Below are 23,442 nucleotides of genomic sequence, written 5' to 3' on the forward strand. Positions count from 1 at the left end.
GAGGGACAAAAACACAAAAAATACAGAAAGTGAAAAATAGTATGCTTTGATCTATATTCTGACTACATCAGTTTTTTCTCTGAATATGGATAACTTTTTTTTATCATGAGTCTTTTGGAATTGTCTTAGGTCCTTGTATTGCTGAGAAGATCTAAGTCTTTCACAGTTGATCATCCTACAGTATTGCTGTTACTATATACAGTGTTCTCCTGGTTCTACCCACTTCATTCTGATTCAGTTCAAGTCTTTCCAGGCTTTTCTGAAATCTGCTTGCTCATCATTTTTTATAGCACAGTAATATTCCATCACAATCCTAGACTACAACTTGTTCAGCTATTTTTCAATTGATGGGCATCCCCTTAATTTCCAATGCTTTGCCACTACAAAAAGAGCTGCTGTGAATAGTTATGTGCGTATGGGTCTTTTTTCTTTTTTAAATCTCTTTGGGATACAAACCTAGCAGTTAATCACTTCAGCTGTGTATTGTCCTTTCTGCTATGATCCCATGTCCCTTTGCCACTCATGCCTGGGCAAATCCCAACATGGGGTTACCCTTTTCATTTGTTCTTTGTGTTCCTACTGTGGTACTGTAGAATGCTCACCCAATCCCTCCACTCATGTCACACCCTTGATCTCATTTTCTCTCATCTCTTCTGGGAACTTTACCCCTTCAGTCATTCTTGCACTCTCTCTCATATCTTCAGTCTCTTCTAATTTACTGACCCTGTGTTTTCTGGGTCAAAGGGTATGCACAGTTTTGTAGCCTTTGGGGCATAGTTCCAAATTGCTGTCCAGAATAGTTGGTTCAGTTCACAACTCTACCAACAGTGCATCAGTGTCCTAATTTTCCTACATCTCCTCTAACATTTATTATTTTCCTTTCCTGTCATTATAAGCCAGTCTAATAGGTGTGAAGTGGTACTTCAGAGCTGTTTGCATTTTTTCCATATGACTATAGATAGTTTTGATTTCTTTACCTGAAAACTCCCTGTTCATAAACTTTGACTATTTATCAGTTGGGGAATGACTTGTATTCTTATATATTTGAATTAATTCTCCATATATTTGAAAAATGAGGCCTTTATCAGAGATACTTGCCATAAAAATTGTTGTGTGCAGGATTTCTTTCTTAAGATTCGCACAGATCTGACTATACCACACACTCAGAAATATTCAGTTGCTCCTTATTGCTTTTAAAATAAAATATTAATTCTTAATTCTGGTATTTAAAGACCTCAACTATCTGACTCCAGCCTTTTCTTATGTTGTCTCCTTAATACCCTCTCTGTTCCAGTCAAACTAGTCCATTAGAATTTCCTCAAATTTGACATTCTATCTACCATCTCCATAACTTTGCTTGCTATGCTTCCCATATATTTCCTTGTTACCTAGACCTCTTAGAATCCTTAATATCCTTCAAGCTTAGCTCTGGTGTCACCTTCTTGAAGCCTTTCCATACCCTTGCTCCCCCTGTCCAGTTATCAGTGTTCTATACTTTTTTGAATTATCTTGTATTTGATGATTCTGGTGCATTTTATATCCCCTGACAAAATTTAAGCTCTTTAAGGGTAGAGATATTTTCTTTTTTTCTCTTTGTGTAGCCCCAGTGCCTCATACAGAGTGCTAAGTAAATGTTTGTTGAATGACTAAACAAAATACCCAGTCTCATTCTTCTGTGGCATACAGTACAATGAACAAGACCCTCTTACTGACTTTTATGGGCAGATATTTGCCTGTTATGCTGACAGGAAAGGTAAAGCCAGTGCTCTATTTTTAAATGGCAGTTAGATGTTCTGAATGGACATGATCTGCTTGTGATCACACACAGTATATATTTGTCAGCACCATGGTTAGCACCACAGACACTGACAGTATTCCTCCCTCTCTATCCTTCTTTCACTCTACTTTCTTGCCCCTTTATTCCCTACTGAGGGTAGCTCGGACTAGTCTGGCAGCTGTATGTGAAATCTGTGATGTGTTGGAGGGCATAAGATATCTGTTCCTCAGACCTATCATCTTTCCAGATGACAAGGTAGAGACTAAAATGCTCAGAATTTTTGGCCACCCACCACAATTCATGCCTCAGATTCTACCTCATAAACACCAATGCTATAATGCTGTTTTGTAGGCTAGGGAACACATATTTAACACAATACATGTGGAACATGGAGTGAATCCTCTGAGTAGGTAGTTGTGTAATCTGGCATGTTTGTGTTTTTGTCATGAGGTAAGAGGAGCCATATTAATTATCTTTGTACAAGTAGCACATACTGTGGTGTTTTGCACAGTTTAATCACTGTAAGTAGTTTTTAAATAATTACGTGAATGTATGAATCAAATTAAGGGTGGTGTGAAATGGCAGGACCACATGAGATCAGCAGTAGCTTTGAATGGAAAGAGCACTGAATATGGATGCAAGAGACCCAGGTTCAAATCCCATCTTTGATATTTACCACCAATATAGCCAAAGTCAATTCCTGACTTTCTAGGCTTTGGTTTTCCTCCTTTGTAAAATGAGAATTTGGATTTTATGAGTTCTAAGCAATCTTCTAGCCCTAAACCTATGATCCTGTAAACTTAGGATATGGTCATTTGTAATGGGTTGGCAAGTGAAAATGGTAAGATAGAACCAAACCACTAGGTATCAATGAAGGCTGCTTCTCCTATCTAATAATTCTTCTGCTTTTACCAGTGTCTTTCCTACATTTCCTAGAACTCTTCTTCTAGAGTAGGAGTTCTTAACCTTTTTTGTGTCATGGTCCCTTTTGGCAAATTAGTGAAGTCTATGGGCCCCTTCTAAGAATAATGCTATTAGTTGGATAAAATATATAGAATTATTGAGAAAATCAATTATATTGAAATATAATTGACAAAATATTTTAAAAAAAATAAAATTGTGAAGCCAGAGTAAGACCTCTGCTCTAGGTATTTCTCCATTTGTTCCATGTTGGGGGTGTCAACTAAGCAAAGGTGGGGTATCCAAGCATGTGAAAGGTGTCAGAATGCTCAGTAGCTTACCATGAAATCCTTAGGATGTTTTGCAATTTCTCTCCAGTGGCCTTGGCATTAGATAGAGATGAATTTGTGATGGATATACAGTCAGTTCTGCTATAACTGACATATGCATTCCCCAGAAGCACCATACTGTACAAGACATGCAATAAAAAACATAGAGCTTATTGGGAAAATGAGGTTAGGGGCACAATGCTCAAAATTTTCATCAGTGACATATTATAAGAAGGATAGGAACCTAATTAAAAATGGTATCACAGTTTTATACATCTTAAATGGCTAAGATATACTAGCCTCAGGCTGCTTTTAGCATGATTTGCCGCTGCCCCCTCCCCCCCCCCCCAGACACTTCCCATCTCCCCATGAAGAAGTTGGGCTGACTGCAATTCTGGGCCTTAGAGGTCACAGAAGAAGGGTATGGAGATGGGAGTAGTATAGACCAGCACTTCCCTGACCATGGCTCCTAATACACTAGAAGACATTCAATAAATATGGCATTTACCTTGACAAAAACTTGAACTTTGCCTGTGGAAGTGCATGTCAGAAGGGTTGTAGCTTGTGAATTATTGTACAGTTTTCTGCATTCTCACCGTTTCTTGTGGAAGAAATTTTGAAATTTGTACTAAGCTCAAAAATATTCCCTAATATATCAATTGCATTTCTGAAACACAAGTTACAGCAGAACTGACAGTACCACCTTTTGTAGCTATACAATGGTGTGCTGGTAAATCATTTATTATGACTGAGCCATCTTATTCCACGACCTAGATTACCACTGTCCTTTGAATGCTCCAGCGTTTTTTATTTTTAAATAAGATGCCCCATAAAAGGGAGGACGATAAAATAAAATACTCAACTTGAGGCCATGGGACATAGGTTGAAATGTGGCTCCAACATTTTTTAACTGTGACCATGTAGATGAAAGACTAGGGGCAAGAGACCTGAGTTCCAATCCCAGTTCTGTCACTTAGTAACTGTATAACTTTGAAAAAATCATTTCCCCTCCCTGAGTCTCTTTTTTTCTTTCTCTGCAAAACAAGGGTGCTGGACTAGATGATTTCTTGGGTCCTTTCTAGATTTCCCATTTTATGATTGTAACTCTGAATTTCATTTATCTTACCTATAAAAATGGAAATAATGATAGCTGCCTTGCCTGGGTGACAAAGTGGTTGTAAGGAAAGTCCTTTGTAAGTTGTAAAGCATTAAAAATGTGAATTATTCCAATCTGGTTCTAGGCTACCTTTTCAGACTTATTACACGTGGCTTCCCTTCATGCATTCTGTTTGAAGATCTCATGTGAAAGCAGAACTCTCAGCCCTCTGGGGCAGCACCTTTCCTTGTTGGACAGTTCTAATTGTAAGGGACATCCTCCATATGCAGAGTTAAAATCTGTCTCCTTGCAAGTTCTATCTAGTGCTTCTCTGGCAAAGCAGAACCAGTTTAATCCCTCTTCCAAATGACAGCCCTTCAGATATTTGAGGACATTAGTCATGTCCCCTTTTTTTGTATTCTATCTAAACGTTCCCAAATACGTCTATGCAGTGGTTTCAGTCTGCCCTCCATTCCAGTTGTCCCCCACCAAATCATTTCCTGTTAGTAAATAGTCTTTCCAAATGGCCACTAAAATACTCTAGGTAAGGTCTAACAAGTATAAAGGACAACAGGTTTATTACCTCCCTTTCTATGGATGGTGGACTTACATTAAACCTAAGATTAAGTGGCAATATGGCATGAGAGGGAGAGAGAGAGAGAGGAAGAAAAAGAGGGAGTGTGGAAGGAGGAAAGAGAGAAAGAGAAAGGGAAGAGAGAAAGAGAGAGAGAAGAAAGAGAAATGAAGGGAGAGAGGGAGGGGGAAGAAGAGAGAGGGAGAAAATGAATATGATTGAAGTTGCTATCTGCTGGGGAAGATAGGAGGGGAAGTGATCCAGCACATATGTACAGGGATTGGCCTTGGGAAAATGAAGGATCATCTCTTTGTCATAGACTAAGGAAAATGGAGGAAGTTTTGCAATGAAAAGAAAAGGTAGAAGAGGGAGCTGATTCTGAATGGCCTAAATTTTCTCAATAAAACAGAAGGCAAGGTTCTCAGATGAGAAAGAAAGTGGGGAAAAGGAGATGTAGGAGTCTTGAGGGAATAGAAGGTATGGAATAGCTTCTATGAGGAATGAGATTGGGAATCTATTAGGGAGAAATAAAAGAACTGTCTTGCTGCAGTGAGAGTCTACCTATAGTTGGAGAACATAACTTTGCTTCATTTATGAAGCGAGGAGATTTGAATGAAGTCTATCAAGTTCCTCCCCATATCTATGGGTTTCATAAACTTCATAAACCTCAAATGCCTACAAATGCCATCTCTAAGACCTTGAATTTCTTCACCTCAGAAGAGAAATCAGTAGATGATATGAGATATGATATCATATGATGATATGAGAGAGATACTGATAATCTGAAGCCTTTCTAGAGGAGAGTGATCATTGTGGGTAGAGGACTCAAAACCATATGAAATTTAGGTGAAGGATCAGGACTTGGGGATGTTTAAGCCAAGAAAGAAGGAGACTTAGTGAATGTCTTTAAGTTTCAACCAAGAATAAGAGGGATCAGGCTTCTTCTTCAGCTTGGCCCTGCAAGGCAGACCTGGAGTCAGTGGGTGACAGTTACAGAGAATCAGATTTCACCTTAATATCAAAACTTTCCTAATAATTTGTTGTTGTTGTTCAGTTGTTTCAATCTTGCCCAACTCTTTGTGACCCTATTGGGGTTTTCGTGGCAAAGATACTAGAATGATTTGCCATGTCCTTCTCCAGCTCATTTGATAGATGAGTAAACTGAGGCAAACAGAGTATGTGACTTGCCTAGAGTCACACAGCTAGCAAGTGAGTGTCTGTGGCCAGATTTGAATGTAAGTCTTCCTGACTCCAGGCCCAGGACTCTATACATTGCTTCACCTAGCTCCCTGTCCTAATAATTAGAGCTATTTAAAATGACTTCAGAGGTATTGAGAGCATGGGAGACCAGAGTTCAATTCCCCAAAAAGAGGGTCATGATGGGGGATGTTGTGGAGAGTATTCCTGCTCTTGCTTGTAGGTTAATCCCTAACAAGTACAAGGGCAGCAGGTTTATTATCTCCCTTTTTATGGACACTGGATTTACAGTAAACGTAAGGTTGAGAGGCAGTATAGGATGAGAGGGAAAGAGGGAAGAGAAGAAAAAGGAGGAAGACTGAAAGAGAGAGAGACAGAGAAAGAGAGAGACAGAGACAGAGAGAGACAGAGACAGAGGGACACAGAGAGACAGAAAGGTCCCTTCCAGCTTCAAAAATCATAAAAATTTTTAAAAGACCCAGCTCCTTAGAAGCCAATGATTGTCTGGAGGTTCAAGTGTAATCTGAACAATAACAACCCAAACTAGGATCTAGATGATAGGATTTAAAACTCGAAGTGACATTACAAGCTCTAATTCACAGTTCTCTCATTTTACAGTTAATGGACCCAAAGCCTAGAAAAGTAAAATAGCATAAATATGACTTTGCCGAAAGTCATACAGGCAGAACTGGGATTTGAACCCAATTTCTTAAATTCCGAATCTAGCAAATTGGCTACTACACCACCATCTTCAGCTGCCATGTTGTTGTTCTCATCTGTTTTTATAATCTTCATCCTGACCTGGCCATCAGTGTGTGCTCAGACTTGGGGAAAACCTGGTTTTCTGTCTTTGGTGGAATTTCCCCCAGTGTTAACGGAATGAACAACACACCTAGAATGGCCTGGTACAAAACCTTGCATCTGCATCAGAGAGGACACTTAGTGATGCTGTATTCCACCAGGAGGTTTCCAGTTATGACGACCTTGTTATCAGATTGTCATTTCCAGCCAGCAGAGGAAGCCCAATGCTTCTCATTAAAAGTGTTGCATAATGTTAATGTCTCCTGTTTTAAATGCTCCTAATTGGCTGAGAGAGATTAAAGTGCATTGTAAAGCATCTTCCTCTCCTGGCTGGATATTGCCCTCGGGTTATTGGCTTATAGGCAAATCCACCTTTGTCTTAAACACTGGCTCACATTCCAGCTTCATTCCCATTTAAAACCATCTTGGAAAGGAAATTTATGGAAATGGATATGTTCTTGCTTTCCAAGGTTGTTATGAAGGTGAGCTGTCTGAGCTCTTTGGAGGAGCTGGTGGTGTAAATGCAAAAACTCCTGGTATAAAAATAGCTGAGCAATTCCTGACAATCCTTGTCAGACTGAAATCCCTGGCACCAATCTCTTCTTTTGGCTCTTGGGAAGATTGCCCCGAATCACTTTCTAAGTCATAACCTAACCCAAACTCATGTGGCCATAGTCATCTTGGAAAACTCAGTCTGTAAAGATAGCCCTTTGCCATCATCCCCCACCATACACATGACCAAAAGCCTCCTGATGGGGTGCATACCTCTCTCTACTCTTGTGCTCAATGCCCAGGAGGTAATGAGCTGGCCAAACATTCCCCTAAAGCATTCTGAAGTGGGATCAAGGTCTCATCTAAAGAGTAGGGAGTCTAAGCAATGTCTTGGCATTAACTCTCAGCTCCCATCTGTTCCAGCCTTTGTCTCCTTTTCACCTTTGCCTCCTTCTCACTTTCCCCAGCAGGTTGTCTACTAACTCAGTGAGTTAGAGTACAAGGCCTAATGAGACCAAGGTTATGGGTTTGAACCTTAACTAGACTGATCATTTTTGCTATGTTCTCTAGCCCAGGCCATAACTAGGGTCTTACTAGTTATCTCATCCATAATTTATATGATTTTGGGGTAGGGAAAAGGGTTGAGATATGAAGGGTGCAATAAATTCATTCCTTTCACTGGACTGGCACCAAGGGGGCCCTCTCCTATGATGCAGAAATGCTATGGACACTTGACCCTGTACCTCATCCCATCCCACACAGCTAGGTGGGGTTGAGCCTCTGGTCTGGGACTTTGCTTTTCCTAAAGCTCTTGGATAATACCTGCTGTGTCATACCTTTCCTGGAAGCTTTCCACAGCCTCATCATTTTTCAAAGGACACTCAGGCATATCCTGATAAATCATTCTTCAGTTATAAAGAAGGTAGAAGGGAAAGAATGTAGAATGTAGTAGATGTAAAATGAAAAAGTTGAACGATATAATCCCAAAGGTCCTCAAAAGCTTTAAAATTCCATGAATCTTTTCTCTTTGTCCACTTTTTCATTTTAAAACAATATATGCTCTCTGAGAAGGGAGGAGGAAAAGAAATAGGGAAATTCAATATAAAAACCATTTTTAAAATAACAAAGATTCTGTGAGCCTATGAAGCTATGAACTATGGGTAACAAAAACCCAAGGTCCAAGGTTCTGAAGCTAGAGTCTCCCTGACGAAGGATAGATAGATTTCATAGTGTCTGTTAACTTGGAAAGAAAAAAAAAAAAAACATGTTTACACACACCTTTAGCTGAAATTTATCATTTCCTTCACTTATTTGAAAAATATTTAAAAGGGGTTCATGGGCTTCAGCAGATGCCAAAGAGATTCATGACACACAAAAAAAGCTTAAGAGCCCCCATCTGGTCCAACTCCTTCATTTTGAAGAAGAAGAGGCCTGGAGAGGAGTGAAGGTCATAGAAAGTGAGCATTGGAACTCAGGTTACCAGACTCCCAGACCAGACCTTGGTGTTGTAAGGATGCCATTCAGTACCCTCAGGGAAAATATTCCACATAAAATCGGCTAAATGACATCTCCCTCCTGTTGCAAATGCAAATTAGGATTGTGGCTTTGGCCAGGACAGCCGGGTAGGAGTGGAGGGGAGCTATTGCCTGGGAGAGCCAGTGACACAGCACAGTCAGCTGTCATGACTCAGGCTTTCTAGATTGCAAAAAAGATTTTTCTAGGCAGCCCCGCCAGTGGCAGGGGTCACAAGGCCAGCCATTAAATATGGTGATTTGCAGTAATTGAATCATGCCTCCCCTCATTCCAAATCAGGCACACAAGTGGCTCATTGGCAGAAATAATATGAAATTGTCTCCAAAAAAAAAAGTCTTTTGGAAGAGAGATGTGATTTTTCTGTCACTGCCTGATGGACTTCAAGGTGAATGAAGTTAATCAAGCGGGAGGAGGGGATGGGGGGAGGGGGCAGGTGGAGAGGGAGACACATGTTGTCTTTTTGTGTACTGAATGCTCATCACTGTTCTACAAGCTATAAACATAAGGAGGGCTGGATAGCAATGTAGTTTGAATTCACAACCGCCAATCCCTCCTCCTCCCCAAGGGTACAATTCTTCTTATAAGCAGCCTGTTTGGATCCGTGATGTCAGGTCTGACAGGAGAAATCCATCTCCACTGAGCTCTGGGTGTCTGTACTCTGAGTAATATATGAACTGTATTCTTTAATTATGGATTTGGCTGCAGATTAAAAGGAAAAAATTTAAAGCCTTTTATTACCCCTTTATAACTCTCAGCATAATTCATTTAAAACCCCCTAATTTGTACTTGTGCACACAGAGGGGCAGATGTGTTTATAATGCGGAAATATGCATGGGAGCCTGGGGGCTGAGAGCATCCTTCACTTGGCTACGGACTTGGGTGTGTTATTGCGGGGAGAGGCGGGGTAAGGGAGGGGATCAGACGTAAATGAACGAGACCATCTCTTAGGTAAAAGTTGAAAATAAAACATGACAGATGATCCAAGTGAGTGTGATCCAGTCTCTCTGCCTGCCGAGGCCAAAAGCCCAGTCTGTAAGTTCCAGGTTCACAGTTCCACTTAATCAAACTTATTAGAAGGTTGTCTGTAACTAGGCAATTTGGCCAAACTGAAGTCATTGCAACTTGTCTTATCTAGTTATGCAGTGATGTTGGTTTGACTGCACTCCAACCATAGATTCTCTAAGGTCAGGCTGGTTGGCAAAAGCAAAGTGCCCATTGAATTCTATTTTGTTCCGTCTTTCTGCCTTCTCACTGTCCCCCCTCCCTGGTTCTCTAGCCCTCCCCAGCCCTTCTCCCTTCGTTTCTCTCTCCGTGAGTACGTCTCTGTCTCTGTGTGTCTCACTGTCACTGTCGCTCTCTGTCACTGTCATTCCTTCTGCCTCTTTTCCACGTATCCCCTTAGGTTAAGCCACAGCTCACATAATCATGTGTTGACATTTGGCTACCTGTGATTCTTTGAGACTTCTGAGTTGTAGGTCCCCAGCCAGAGAGAGTGAAGCTGGAACCCCTCAGCAACCAAGGTCATATTACTGTCTCTCTGTTTAGGATCAGCCCATGACTGGCCATGTGTGAAGGAACCCAGAAGGGCCAAGTGAAAGCAATGAAGAGAAATAGAACTTGGTATTAATATTTTATATAGGTAACTGTCTTTCCCACTCCCTCTTCCAAATACCTACTAGGTCACAAGCAGCCCACTTGCCTAGCCTTATTGGCAATCACTGGCCACCCTAGGCTTTTGTGAAGAGCCGTCAGCAGGTATTTGGAGGGCTGTCACATGGAAAAACCCTCAGAAGTATTTTGTTTGGCTCCAGAGGGCACTACTAGGACCACTGAGGAGGGAGAGAAAGGAGTTCCAGTGAAGGAGAGTTTAGTTCTCATGTTTTATGCCTTAGTTGTACTGTTATTTCACTGATGTGGTTATTCTTTTGCTAAATAGATCACAATCTTTTGCCTTTTCCTCCTGTGTGATTCTTGTCCAGATCTTTCTGTAAATTCTCCATAGAATATCCACTTATTTCAATGGAATCTTTCTTCTGAATCTTTATTTTCTGTCCTCAAACAGAAAGCATTTTTAAAAATAAAACTCTTTCTTTTCTACAAGTCAGATAGATTATGTCCAAGATGCCTGATGGGGATCCAGGTACAGTCTGTGCTAGGCAACAGAACAGAATTGATGTGAGGCCTAACCCCATGACCTTGGCCTCATTGGGCTCATGTTCTAATTCACTGAGCTAACGTACATCCTGCTGGAAAAAAGAGAGAAGGAGGCAAAGATATGGGAAATCAAGTCCATGGAGAGCCAAGAGACCTCACCATTTCCGTGGGGTGATCTTCCCCTTGAACATGGATAACCCCCATGGCTTTTGATCAGTCAATCAGACATTTAAGCACTGTGTGCTGGGAACAGTACTAAGCATTGCTAATACGAAGAATTCAAAAATGGCATCTGATCTTGAGGACCTCGCATTCTAATAGAGAAGGTTATATGTAAAAAAAAAACATTGTACGTGTAATGATATATACATGTAAATAAAAGGTCATTTCAGTAGGAAGGCACTAGTAGTGAAGAGAATGGGAAGGATGACCTTCCAGTACTGTTGTCATCATTATCATCATCATTGCCATCGTCACCATCATGAGTGGCATTTATATGGCACTTTACAAAGCTGTCTTATTTGATCCTCACAATAATCCTGGGAGATAAATGCAATTACCCCTACTTTATAACTGAGGAACCTGAGTCAGACACGTTAAATGACTTGCCCCAAGTCACTCAGATTATGTCTGAAGTGGGATTTGAACACAGTTCTTTCTGAGTAAAGACCCAGAACTCTATCCATTGTGCCACTTAGGCTTTGCATTAACCCTATGCATCTCATTTTTCTTCCACTAGTGACTCTTCTCCCACTGTTCTGCTGCTGCCCCCTTTTCTTGGCAGGAGTTCTGGCTCCTTCTTCATCTGGTTCTTTTAATAGACACATCGGGAACCTAAAAAGTTTTGCTCCTCAGTTAAGACATTCCAAAGACTTTTTCTCAATCTTCATTCTTCTTCATCTTTTTGTAGACTTTGACACTGCCAGTCACCCTCCTCTTGATACTCTCTTCTCCTTTAGGTTTTCTGGACATTGCTTCCTCCTGGATTTCCTCTTCTCAGTCTTCTTTGTTGGATCCTTATGCAAGTCATATCTCCAACTGAGGGTGTCACACAGGGTTCTGTCCTGGGTCCTCTCTCTTTTCCTTTTATTACACTTCACTTGATGATCTCATCAGCTCCCATGGATTTAATTATCATCTCTATGCTAATGATTCTCATATCTACCAATCCTGCCCTAACCTCTCTGCTGACCTCTAGTCTCATATCTTCAACAGTCTTTCAGACATCTCAAACTGGATGTCCAATAGATATCTTAAACTCAATTTGTCTAAAACAATCAGTCTTTTTCTTCCTAAGCACCCCGCCCCTTCCCTTTTACTGTAGAGGAGAACACTATCCTCTTGGTTCCCCATGCTCCAGACCTAGGAGTTGGCCTCACCATCTCTCATTCCCATATCCAATCTCTTGCCATAGCCTGTTGATTTCAGCTTTGCAACATCTCTCAAATAATCCTTTTTCTTTCCTCCAAAACTGCCACCGTGTTTGTGCACATCCTTATCACCTCATGTTTGGACTAGTATAGCAAAAGCCTGCTGGTTGATCTGCCTGCCACAAGTATCTATCTACCCATTCATCCTCCATTCAGCAGCCAAAGTGACCTTCCTAACGGGTCTGACTGTGTCACCCCCTCTAATCAATAGACTCCAGAGCATCCCCATCACCTCCAGAATCAAAGACAAATCCTGTTTTGTGTTCAAAGCCCCTCATAATCTAGACCCCTTGCCCTCCCCTTTCCAGTCTTCTTACGTCTTACTCTCTGCCATACACTCTGATCCAGTGACATTGGCACCCTGACTGTCCCATGAATGAGACATTCCATCTCTCAGCTCCAGGCATTTTTTTCTGGCTCTCCCCCATGCCTAGAATGTTATCCCTCCTCATCTCTACCTTTCTTCCATGACTTCCAGCTAAAATCCCACCTTCTAAGGGAAGCCGTTCCCAATCCCTCTGAATCCTTGTGCCTTCCCCCAGTTAATTTCCTTTTGTTTGCTTTTGGCTCCCCCAATTAGATTGTAAACTCCTTGATGGTAGAGATTGCTTTTTGCCTTCCTTTGTATCCGCAGAGTTTAGCACAGAGACTGGTATATAGTAGATACTTAATAAATGCTAATTGACTGATAATACTCGTTTGTTCTCTTTTCAGTGCATCTCAAACAACTTTCTTTTTTACTTAAGGAATGTCTCACCCTCAGATTTAATTCCAGGCTGTTATTTTTCTTCTTCGGTGTGTCTTTCTTTTGCTGGCTCAAGGCCAGGAGGCTCCTAGGCATCCTCTTAGCTAGGTTTGTCCTCAGGGCTGATTTTATGGCCCTTTGCCAAACCTTCCTTCTAATCCTTGTCAAACCACTTTGAAACCCAGCATTTAGGATTCTATCACCTCCCCAAGGCCTTGCTTAAGGAAAGGATTCATTTAATTTCCCCACACCTGCAGATTCCTCCCTCTACTCCACAGAAACCATGGAATGTGCTGTTAGGCCTGAAGCCTCCCTGACTTCTGAAGCAAGTGGGACCCATCTACCTTTCATCCACTACTTCAGTCATCATTGTCTTCATCAGGCCATCCCAAAGATATAAGGGGATTGTTGAGTCCATCCTTCTAAGCTCTGCCTTTTGGGTTTCTCCCCATTCTTCCCCTAAGCTGGGCAGTGACTCTGGGAGAAAACTTGGAATAGGGAGGGAGTTAGATATGGAAGGAAAAAATGATTTGAGACTGATACATACCTGCCACTATGACATAAAGCTTAGTCATACTTTGATAGATGTATGATTTACTCAATGTGGTATTCCATCCAATGCTAAGAGATTACAGTCCCTTCTCACCTTGTAGCTCTTGTCCATGCCTTGCTATAAGGTAAATCCTTCACAGAGGATCTACCCTATGTCATGGGGGGCACTTGCAGATCTTAATATTAGGGGTAAAAGAGCACCATGTGGAACTCAAGGTAGCTGTCCCTCATTATTGCTACATCATCTTCTTCATCGATGTAACTGACTGAATTTTTTCTATAGAGCTTTAGTTTAAAAAGTTCTTTGAATAGGTTATCTTATAGGAGGATCTCAGGGACTTTCAGGGTAGACATTCCATTTGACAAAAAAGGAAATTAATTCTCAGAGAGATATATGACTTGCCCAGCCTCCCTTATAATTAAAAAAAAATATCTGAGTGGGTATCATGGAATAATACCACATTGATACATCTATTAAAGTGTATCTATGACATATGTGTGCTTGAGGTCTTTTTATGCACATGGGGCAGGCGTGTATCAGTCTTAGGTCATTTTTTTTCCTCTCATACCTATCTCTCTCCTTATTCCAGATTTTCTCCCATAGGTACTGCCCAGCTTAGGGGAGGAGGTGGAAGAAACCAGAAAGGCAGAGCTTAGAAAGATAGACTCAAAAATGCCCTGTATCTTTGGAATGGCTCTGATGAAGAGAATGGATTTGGGGGAACATTCTCTTGTTTCTCAGTCTCCTTTGTTAGACTATCATCCATATCCTGTCCCCTGACTATTTTGGGCTTTGTCCTGAGCTCTCTACCCTTCTCCTTTCTTAATAAGTCTTCATGATTCCCTTATTATCAAATTGGGTTCAATTATCATCTCTCTACAAGTGGTTTCCAAATTTATATATCCAACCCAGTTATCTTGACCTCTTGTCCGGAATCACCAGCTTCGTCTCGGATATTTCAAAATGAATGTCTCATGGGTATCTTAAGCTAAACACATCCAAAATGTAACTCGTTATTTTTTTTCCCTAAAACCCATCCCTCTTCTCATGTCCCACTTTCTGTCTTGGACACCACCAACCTTCAGTGGCCCAGTTATCAACATCAGAATCCTGTCATTCTCCTTCACAGACCACCTGCCAATTCATGTTGATTCTGCCTCCCCAACATTTCTTATGTCTCCCCACTTCTCTCTACTCACACGGTATCACCCTAGTTCAGGCTCTAATCACCTTTCACGTGAACTATTACAGAACCTCAGGTGTGACCATGTCACTCTTCTGCGTAACAGACTCCAGTGGCACTCTATTAGATTTCAGATCAAGTTCAAACTCTTCTGTTTTCCTTTTAAAGTCTTTTAACAATCAGGTTTTAGCTTGTATTTCCAGGCTTTTTACACATTTCTTCTATTCACCCCCTCTGAGGTCCAGTCAAATTGTTCTTCTTGTTTGATAAACTTCCTCACACATGAGACCCCATTTCCTCTTTCCATGTCTCTATATAGTCTTTGCCTAGAATATAATCCCTCCTCTTTCTGCATCTTCCTAACTTCTTTCAAAATTCAGCTCAACTGCCAACTCCTACAGGAGGCCGATCTTGGTCACTGCTATCCCACTCCTCCAATTTCCTTCTAGCTGCTAGTGCCTCCTTCCTGCAAATTACCTAGTATTTACGTATTTTGTAATCAAGTGATTTTCTGATCCCCATTATCTGAAGACTGGATATATTACATTTTATTCCTCCCCCAGGGTTCCTCAGGGGGAATCTCTCAGCTCTACTATTGGCTGAAGCCTCTAGTGACTGTGTTTCCCCAATTTAGGTGTCCAAGTACTCCAGTTCCATTTAACTTCTTAGCAGTCAGATTAGCTTGTACAAAGGAATATATAATTTAAAAGTGTAACAAGAACAAGCATACAGATATTTTCTCCAATACTTCAGGGGCATTATCCTTGCTGAAAACCATTTCAGTCTCTGGGGAAGGGAACAGAGTAGTAGGTTCATAACTTAGTTCAGTTCCTACACAGGAATCCCACCAACTTCCAAGTCCAAAGTCCCACCTGACCTAGCTTTCTGGGGCCCCAGCTTCTTAGGGCTTGCTTCTCTCCTGGGCTGGAATCTTCAGCTCCAGAGTCCCCATGGTTTGAACTCTCAAGTAGTAGATAGATTCTGCTTCCTGAACCTCGAATTGAATAGGAAAAATGAAACAAGACCAAAAATCTCAAACCCCTTTCTTTGGGTCTCAGGGCCTAAGAGGAGGGTTAAGTGGCTCTCAGACCTCTCCCTGGCCTATTTCATGATGTCCCTGCCATGAGTAAAGAGTCCTTTATCTTGGATGCTTCAGGAAGAGAGATTGTGTTGCAGGCAGGTAGATTTAAAGATGGAAACCTTTCTGGCTACAGAGCCATTGGAAAGAGGCTGCTCCCAAGCTGGCAGGCTGATTCTAAATCTAATATTCATGTCTGTAGCAGTCCTCTTGTCTTCAGAAGCAGGTCCCTAGCATTTCCCATGTGAGTTCCACCATCTTAGATAGTCTGGTCATGTGCCAAATACTGGTAATGTTTATTTATGTATACGTTTTATGTATGTAGATAATATTTCCTGTGACAAAATGTAAGCCTCTTGATGTCAGGGACTATTTCATTTTTGTCTGTATAACCCCAATATTTAGCACAATGCTTGTCATATCCTTGTTATTGTTCAGTTGTTTTAGTTGTATCTTGACTCTTTGTGACTCTGTTTGGGGTTTTCTTGGCAAAGATACTGGAGTGGTTTGCCATTTTCTTCTCCAGCTCATTTTATAGATGAGGAAACTGAGGCCAACAGAGTTAAATGACAGCAAGTGAGTGTCTGAGGCTGAATTTGAACTCAGGTCTTCCTATGCACTGTGCCATCTAACTGCTCCAGTCTGACATACAGTAGGCACTTAATAAATTCTTTTCGATAATAAACTTTATATACAGTATATGTTTCCAAGTATAAATGCATGGGTCAGAGGTGACATTTGTGCCCAAGTCTAGCCTCCAAATCTAGCACTCTATGTACTACATAGCACTGTTTCTAAATGAATCTTTTTGCTTTTCTACTCACATATGAACTTGATGTCTTTTATATCACTTTTCATAAACAAGTTACTATTGGCAATATACCTGCCTGTATCTACCACATGCCTTTCCCTTGCCTTTTGGAAGACTTATAATTTTTATTTTTCCAAGGGTATGAGCCTCAGTGATTAGCAGGACTGGGAGAAAACTGGAGCTATAAAGATGAGCAGTATTGATCAGTTGTAGATCACTGAAAGTGCTTTGTTTCCCAAATGAGACCCAAATTTACGTCTTTCTATTCAATCCTAGGATCAGCTCATTTGTCCATCTAAATGTGCTGGGCAAGATATAGACACTTGTGCCTTTATCAAGGTAGTTTTCACCATGTTTTGTCTTTGGTCTAAGAGAGAAAGCCAAATGACCATTCCTTTTATTAATAAAATGCAAGCATTATTAATAAAATGATTAACTACCCAGAAAAAAAAAAAGAAATGATGAACAGGAAGACTTCAGAGAGGCCTGGAAAGATTTACATGAACTGATGCTGAGTGAAAGGATCCGAACCAGGAAAACTTTGTACACAGCAGCAACTACAGTGTGCAAGGAATTTTTCTGGTAGACTTAGTACTTCATTGCAATGCAAGGACTTAAAAAATTCCCAATGGACTCTTGAGGCAAAATGCCTTCCACATCCAGAGAAAGAACTATGGAATTTGGTCACAGAATGAAGTAGATCATTTTCTTTTGTATTGTGTTTTGTTTTGTTTTATGATTTCTCCCATTCATTTTAATTCTTCTATGCAACATGACTAAGGTGAAAATGCATTTAATAGAAATGTAGGTGTAGAGCCTGTATAAAATTATATGCCGTCTCAGGGAGTGAATGGGGAAGGAAGGGGAGGGAGGGGAAAAACTCTAAGATATATGGAAGTGATTGTAGAACACTGAAAACAAATAAAATAATTTAATTAAAAAAATAAAAATTAAATAAAAAGAAAAAAATGAATCTTAGAGTGCCTCTAAAATTGTGTTACCTCTAACATGGATTTCATCTGTAAGAATATGGTCGGGTCCAGATATTCTTCCGAACTTTATTGTCTTATGTACCACTGTCATTTCCTCACAGATTATATGAGATCCAAATGTAGTGGTTTCATTATTATTACCGATTATCATTACTTAACACTAAACAATGTGTTCCGTTTCAAGTATATTTGTTGTCCTTCCAGTTTCATCCATGTGATCCATGTATCACCCTTATATTTATCTGAATACCCAGATCTCCAACCCTCCTCAGGGTCCACAGGGACTAGAGTCCAAGAACCTACAGTCTTTACTCAGAAATACAATTTTCCCTTTCCAGAGGAATTTTTTCTCTATCACTTGACCTTTCCTCACCCCTCTCCTCTAGAGAGCCTGTAGACGCAGTGCCTTTGGGTGATAGTTGAACAATCTATTCTTTCTCAATCTGTCTTAAGCTAGCTTCAGGCTAGCTCTTATTCCCCTTCATGGATTTTGTATTCTGGGCATATTCAATTGCTCACTGTTTCCCCTTTTCATACCACCTTCTTCTGCCTCTTTGCCTTTTACTTTTAGGGCCTGCTGCCCTCTGTGTCTGGCTTATACTCTTGCCTATTGACAACCTCTCCCCACAACTAAGCCATAGTTCGCATGCTGCCTCTTCCACGAAGGCTCTGAATTATTTTCTAATCTTTAAAAATACTATATCAAGGTGAAGAGTCTCTATTATTCTTCCACCCTCAGTCCCTTTCCAATAGAAATATTCCTTTCCTCCTTGAATCTCTCAGGCCACTATATTGGATATTTCTCAATAATTTCGTAATTTATATTATAGTTATTTTTATGTATCTTCTCCAGTGCCCTATCCTCCCCCCCCCCCACCCCTGCTCAACTACAACTAGGCAACTTAAGAATAGGGGTTTCCATTTTTCATCTTTGTGTTCCCAGTAGAATGTCTAATAATAGTCTTTATTGGTACAGATAAGCAGAATGGGTGCTTAATAAATATTTATTGAATTTCAATTGAATCTATGAATGTCCTCAGAATAATTTCACTGGATTTCAAACCAAGTTCTCTATTTATTTTCTCTGATTTTATTTTGTGAGGTGATGTTACTAATTATCTTCCCTCATCCTTCTCAATAATGTGTTTGCCATGCATGCCATTTATCTCTACTTGTCAAGGACAATAAATAGGCATGAAATTCAACACATCTTGGTGTTTCTGTTATCTCATTTTATAAATAGTTGTGAGCAGTGAATAAAACAATGAGCAGTCTCGTATAGCTGAGGCAGTTTATGGACTCCTTTTGCCTCCCTCTTACGGTGACTATTTTGCATCTGTTAAACTTTTCTAAGAAATAGTAATAGTTAGCGTCTCTACTTTTGTTTATTTCTTCCCTTTTGAGCCAACAATTTGCTTAAAAGATCAGTTCAGAGCTATTGGAATTGCCACAATGTCTTTTCATCTTTAGCCTTCCTTCTAACTTGGTTTTTACTTTGACCTTTATTCTGACTACTGAATGATTTATTGGTACATGAAGAGCTAATTTTGAAATAACTTTCATGTTGATAATCAGACATTTCCTGACTCCTAATTGCATTGTTTATGCTATTATTGGATGCCTTCCAACTCATTTCTCTAAAGTATTCATGATACGTGTCATCCATTTTCTAAGTTGTCTACAATTTTTGGTCTCTTTTATATCTTAATCCCAAACTATATTTTTCAACCTTTCTTTTTCTTTCTTCCTACCTTCCTTCTTTTCTTCCTTCCTTCCTTCCATCCTTCCTTCCTTCCTTCCAACTTCTCCATGCCCATTTACACATGAATTTACACATTTATACATGAAATTGCCTAACATTAAGGTATGTGTTGACTTCTTTTGGAAGTTCTTTTCACATTCTTCAGAGATTTTCTCCACTTGTTCATCCTTCACAAGAGGTGTTCATCATAAGATACAATTATCTTCATGGAACTGCATTTTTTTTACTCTTATCATAAGTACTGAAAAGGTGAAATTCTCAATTACTTGCATGAAAAGATATTTCTTGTTACCATTGTGCTGTATGATGAAACAAACACAATCAACTTTTTTTAAACCCCTTGGAGAACTTGCATATTGTCCTTCCACTTAGCTTGATTCCTTTGATTTTCATTTCTAAAAAAAATACCATTATGGATATGATTTGATTCTTTTAGTAGCATATTATTTTGATAGTCAGTGGGACAAAGATAAGATATTAAAAGAACCAACAGTTAATGTTGGTTGGCAGTGTAAGAATTTTGTTATTCTTTGAATCATTACTCCCCTTTCCACCACTCCACCATGTTCACAATGGGAGAATATTATCTATTTTTAACTATTTCTTGGTTTCATGAGCAGCAAATATTAACTAACAAATATTAACCACTTTTGACCACAGGCCTGGTGAGTACAGTTGGAATGAGGCAAGAACCTAAGTAGAGAATTTCAAAGCCAGCAAAGTTAGCTGTTTAAAAATCTCCATATGGGAGGATGCCCAAACCCACACCTGTTCTTAGTGTATATTTTTCAGATGTCCTTTGCATCACCAAGGAGTAGCTACTACTAGAAATTTTCTGAGTTTCTTGACTAGATAATTTTGGTTAACTACCCAATCAATCTCTACCTTGCCCCATATCATGGCCCCAGCTGATGATCTGTGTTTGTTTTTAACTCTAGGGGCAGACCTGAGTGGCCTGGATAACCTCAGCAGTATGCTTGGCCTTGTTGAAGACCGAATCAATGGCTCAAGGAGACGATCTCGAAGGCATGCCACTGATGATGACTACAACATTGAGGTCCTCCTGGGTGTCGATGACTCTGTGGTTCAGTTTCATGGGAAAGAACATGTCCAGAAGTACCTACTCACCCTAATGAACATTGTAAGTGACTTGAAGGATGAAAGCATGGATATGGGGACCTCTATTAGCTTTATGCCATCTCTGTATTAGCTGCCACCAGGACCTTCTCCAGATTTCCTGTGTCCTTAAACTTCTTTCCTGTTTCTTCCTCTGCCTTCTCATTTCTTCCTCCTCCTTTTCTTCTCTCTTCCCCTCCCTCTTCCTTTCTCACTCCTCTCCTTTTTCTTCTTTTCCTTAATTGTTATATACTATGCATAAGACCCTGTGCTTGGCACTAAGTGGGGGGAAATGCAGAAATGATACAGTTCCTACCCTGAAGGACATTATAATGTAATAATCTTACAATCAAATAAAAGTAAGGACAAGTACAGGCCTAACTGTGATGGAAAAAAAAAGGATTGAGAGCACAGGAAAGCTCCATGAAAAGTGTTATGAACAATTTGAGAAGAGATATCAGTTTCATATTAGGTGAAAAGAGGTATCAGGGAAGGTTTCATGGGGGAGGTACTATTTGAGTTGGCCTTCAAAGGAAGAAAGAAACTTCAGCATGCAGTTTATTATTTTGTAGTTTTGATTTTACTTTGTAATTGTATTTGCTTAAACAAAGTGATTGTTTGTCTTATAAAACACACATTGAACACGCTTTACTGCCGGTGGGATATGTGGTATCATATCCTTCAGAAAATTAAAAAGAAAATAAAGAGAAAAAAAGTGGGGGAAGGGGAAAATATCTATTCAAAGAGGCCCAGATACAGAAGAGGGCAGTATAACAAGAATGTACAGCAACTAGCCAAATGTGGTTACGGCATAGAATAAGTGAAGGGGAGAAATGTGAGATAAGGCTGGACAGATATTTTGGAGCCTGATTGTAAAAGGTCTTGAATGTCCAATATAAGTGTTTAAACTTTCTTCAGTAGATGAGGAAAGCTTTCAGAGCAGAGGTAAAGCATGATCACAGCAAGGCCTAAGAAGATTCTGGGGCAGTGGTATTAGCTTCTCACAGAGCTTGACATATGATAAGTACTTAATAAATACTTGTTGATTTGGCTTGTTGTATTGCCTGGGCAATATTCACAGCACCAAGGGCAACTATGAATATGCCGAAATAGTTTTGAATCACAAAGTATAACAGACTCTCCATATAGAAGGCAGAAGGAAAACATTTATTTAGACACCAGAAAGCCAAATCCCAAAACCAGAAAGCCAAATCCATCATAGTAGCCAAGAAGTCAATACACATTAGCACTGTAGGGAACAAAGTCATTCCCAAGCCAACCCCATACCCCCCACACTGGGCCTTCCCACAAACAAACAAACACCCATTAACCTACCTGTCTGCTTGCCTATATCGTCTCTCTCCCTCTGCCCTAACTGCTCTCAATAACTTCTTCCAGCTGTGCTCCAGCCTTCCTGTTCCACCCATTCAGCAAGATCCTCCTACCACATGTGGCTTACGCTTCCATGTGATTTAAGCAGGTCATGGGAAAGATCTTCCGATTTAAATTACCATTACATTTGTTGACTTGGTGTGAAGAATGAATGGGAGAGAGGAAAGTAGAAACAGGTAGACTATGTGCTTCATGCAACCAGATGCTCCAGGACTAAGCTGCGTCCTTTGCTAGTGGATTGTCCTATGGGGCACAGTGTAACATAATCTGCCTAAAACTGTCTACATTGTTTGCATTGCCTTTTTAAATTCAGAGATTATCCTACAGGTGCTAATACTTATCCCAAGAATGACCTTGGAAGAAGCTCCCATTATTTTGGCATCGGAGTACAAAACCTGTAAGATTTCTTTCAAAAGTTACAAAAGGTGAAAAAAAGCCAAGTGAACAAATCCTGTTGAACTTTTTACAGAGTTTCTTGAACAGGGATCCAGGAACTTTACACACACACACACACACACACACACACACACGTATATACATACATGCATATGCATATATATATATGCATGTATAGATTGTGATAATGGTTTTTCACTATAATTGGTTTCTTATATAATGCTATATATTTTATGCTGTGTATGTAATCCTATGTATTTTTTTTTAAATAAAGATTATTCTGAGGAGTCTATAGGATTCCCCACACTGCCAGAGGGACCTAGGACATCAAAAAGGTTAGGAAACCCTTGTTGTCTAGGCTGGCCAAGAGATTACATGTTATAATCTATTTCAAAGAAAGCTATTAACTCTTAACATGAAAGCAGAAAGAGTTACTATACATTTTATTTGATACAAGTGTTCCTGCTACTTAGGAAAAAGAATTCTCTTCAAATAGAGTTCTCATTGGGATAAAATGAGGTAATATTTGTAAAGCACCTTGCAAACCTTAAAGTGTTATATAAATATTAGCTATTGGAGAAGATATGGGAAAATTGGAACTCTAACACATTGTAGGTGGAGTTGTGAGTTAATCCAACCATTTTGGAGAGCAATTTGAAACTATGCCCAAAGGGCAATCAAACTGTACATACCTTTTGATCCAATAATACCATTACTAGGTCTGTGTCCCAAAGAAATCATAAAAAAGGAAAAAGACCCACATTACAAAAATATTTATAGCAACTCTTTTTGTGGTGGCAAAGAATTAGAAATTGAGGGGATACCCATCATTTGGGGAATGGCTAAATAAGTTGTGGTAAGTGAATGTAATGTAATACTATTTTATTGACAAGCAGGATGCTCTCAGAAAAACCTAGAAAGACTTATATGAACTGATGCTGAGTGAGAGCAGAGCCAGGAGAACATTATGCACAGCAACAACCACATTGCACAATGATTAACTATGACAGATTTTGCTCTTTTCACCAATACTGTGATCTCAGACAGTTCTAAAAGATTCATAATGGAAAATGCTAACCACATCCAGAGAAAGAACTATCAATTGGGAATGCAGATTGAAGCATATTATTT

General features: G+C 39.9%; 1 protein-coding gene across 2 annotated transcripts in view; it reads left to right on the top strand.

Annotated features, from left to right (window-relative positions):
• The window catches only part of ADAMTS2 (ADAM metallopeptidase with thrombospondin type 1 motif 2), a 448,064-nt gene that overhangs the window by 262,264 nt on the left and 162,358 nt on the right, over positions 1 to 23,442 (top strand). For both annotated transcript variants that reach the window (XM_072630735.1, XM_072630736.1), the window contains one exon: positions 20,346 to 20,548. In XM_072630735.1, the coding sequence (XP_072486836.1) occupies positions 20,346 to 20,548 (203 nt within the window). The remainder of the gene's footprint in view (positions 1 to 20,345; positions 20,549 to 23,442) is intronic.

This window comes from Notamacropus eugenii, chromosome 1 (assembly GCF_028372415.1).
Source record: "Notamacropus eugenii isolate mMacEug1 chromosome 1, mMacEug1.pri_v2, whole genome shotgun sequence".
NCBI classification, from domain to species: domain Eukaryota; kingdom Metazoa; phylum Chordata; class Mammalia; order Diprotodontia; family Macropodidae; genus Notamacropus; species Notamacropus eugenii.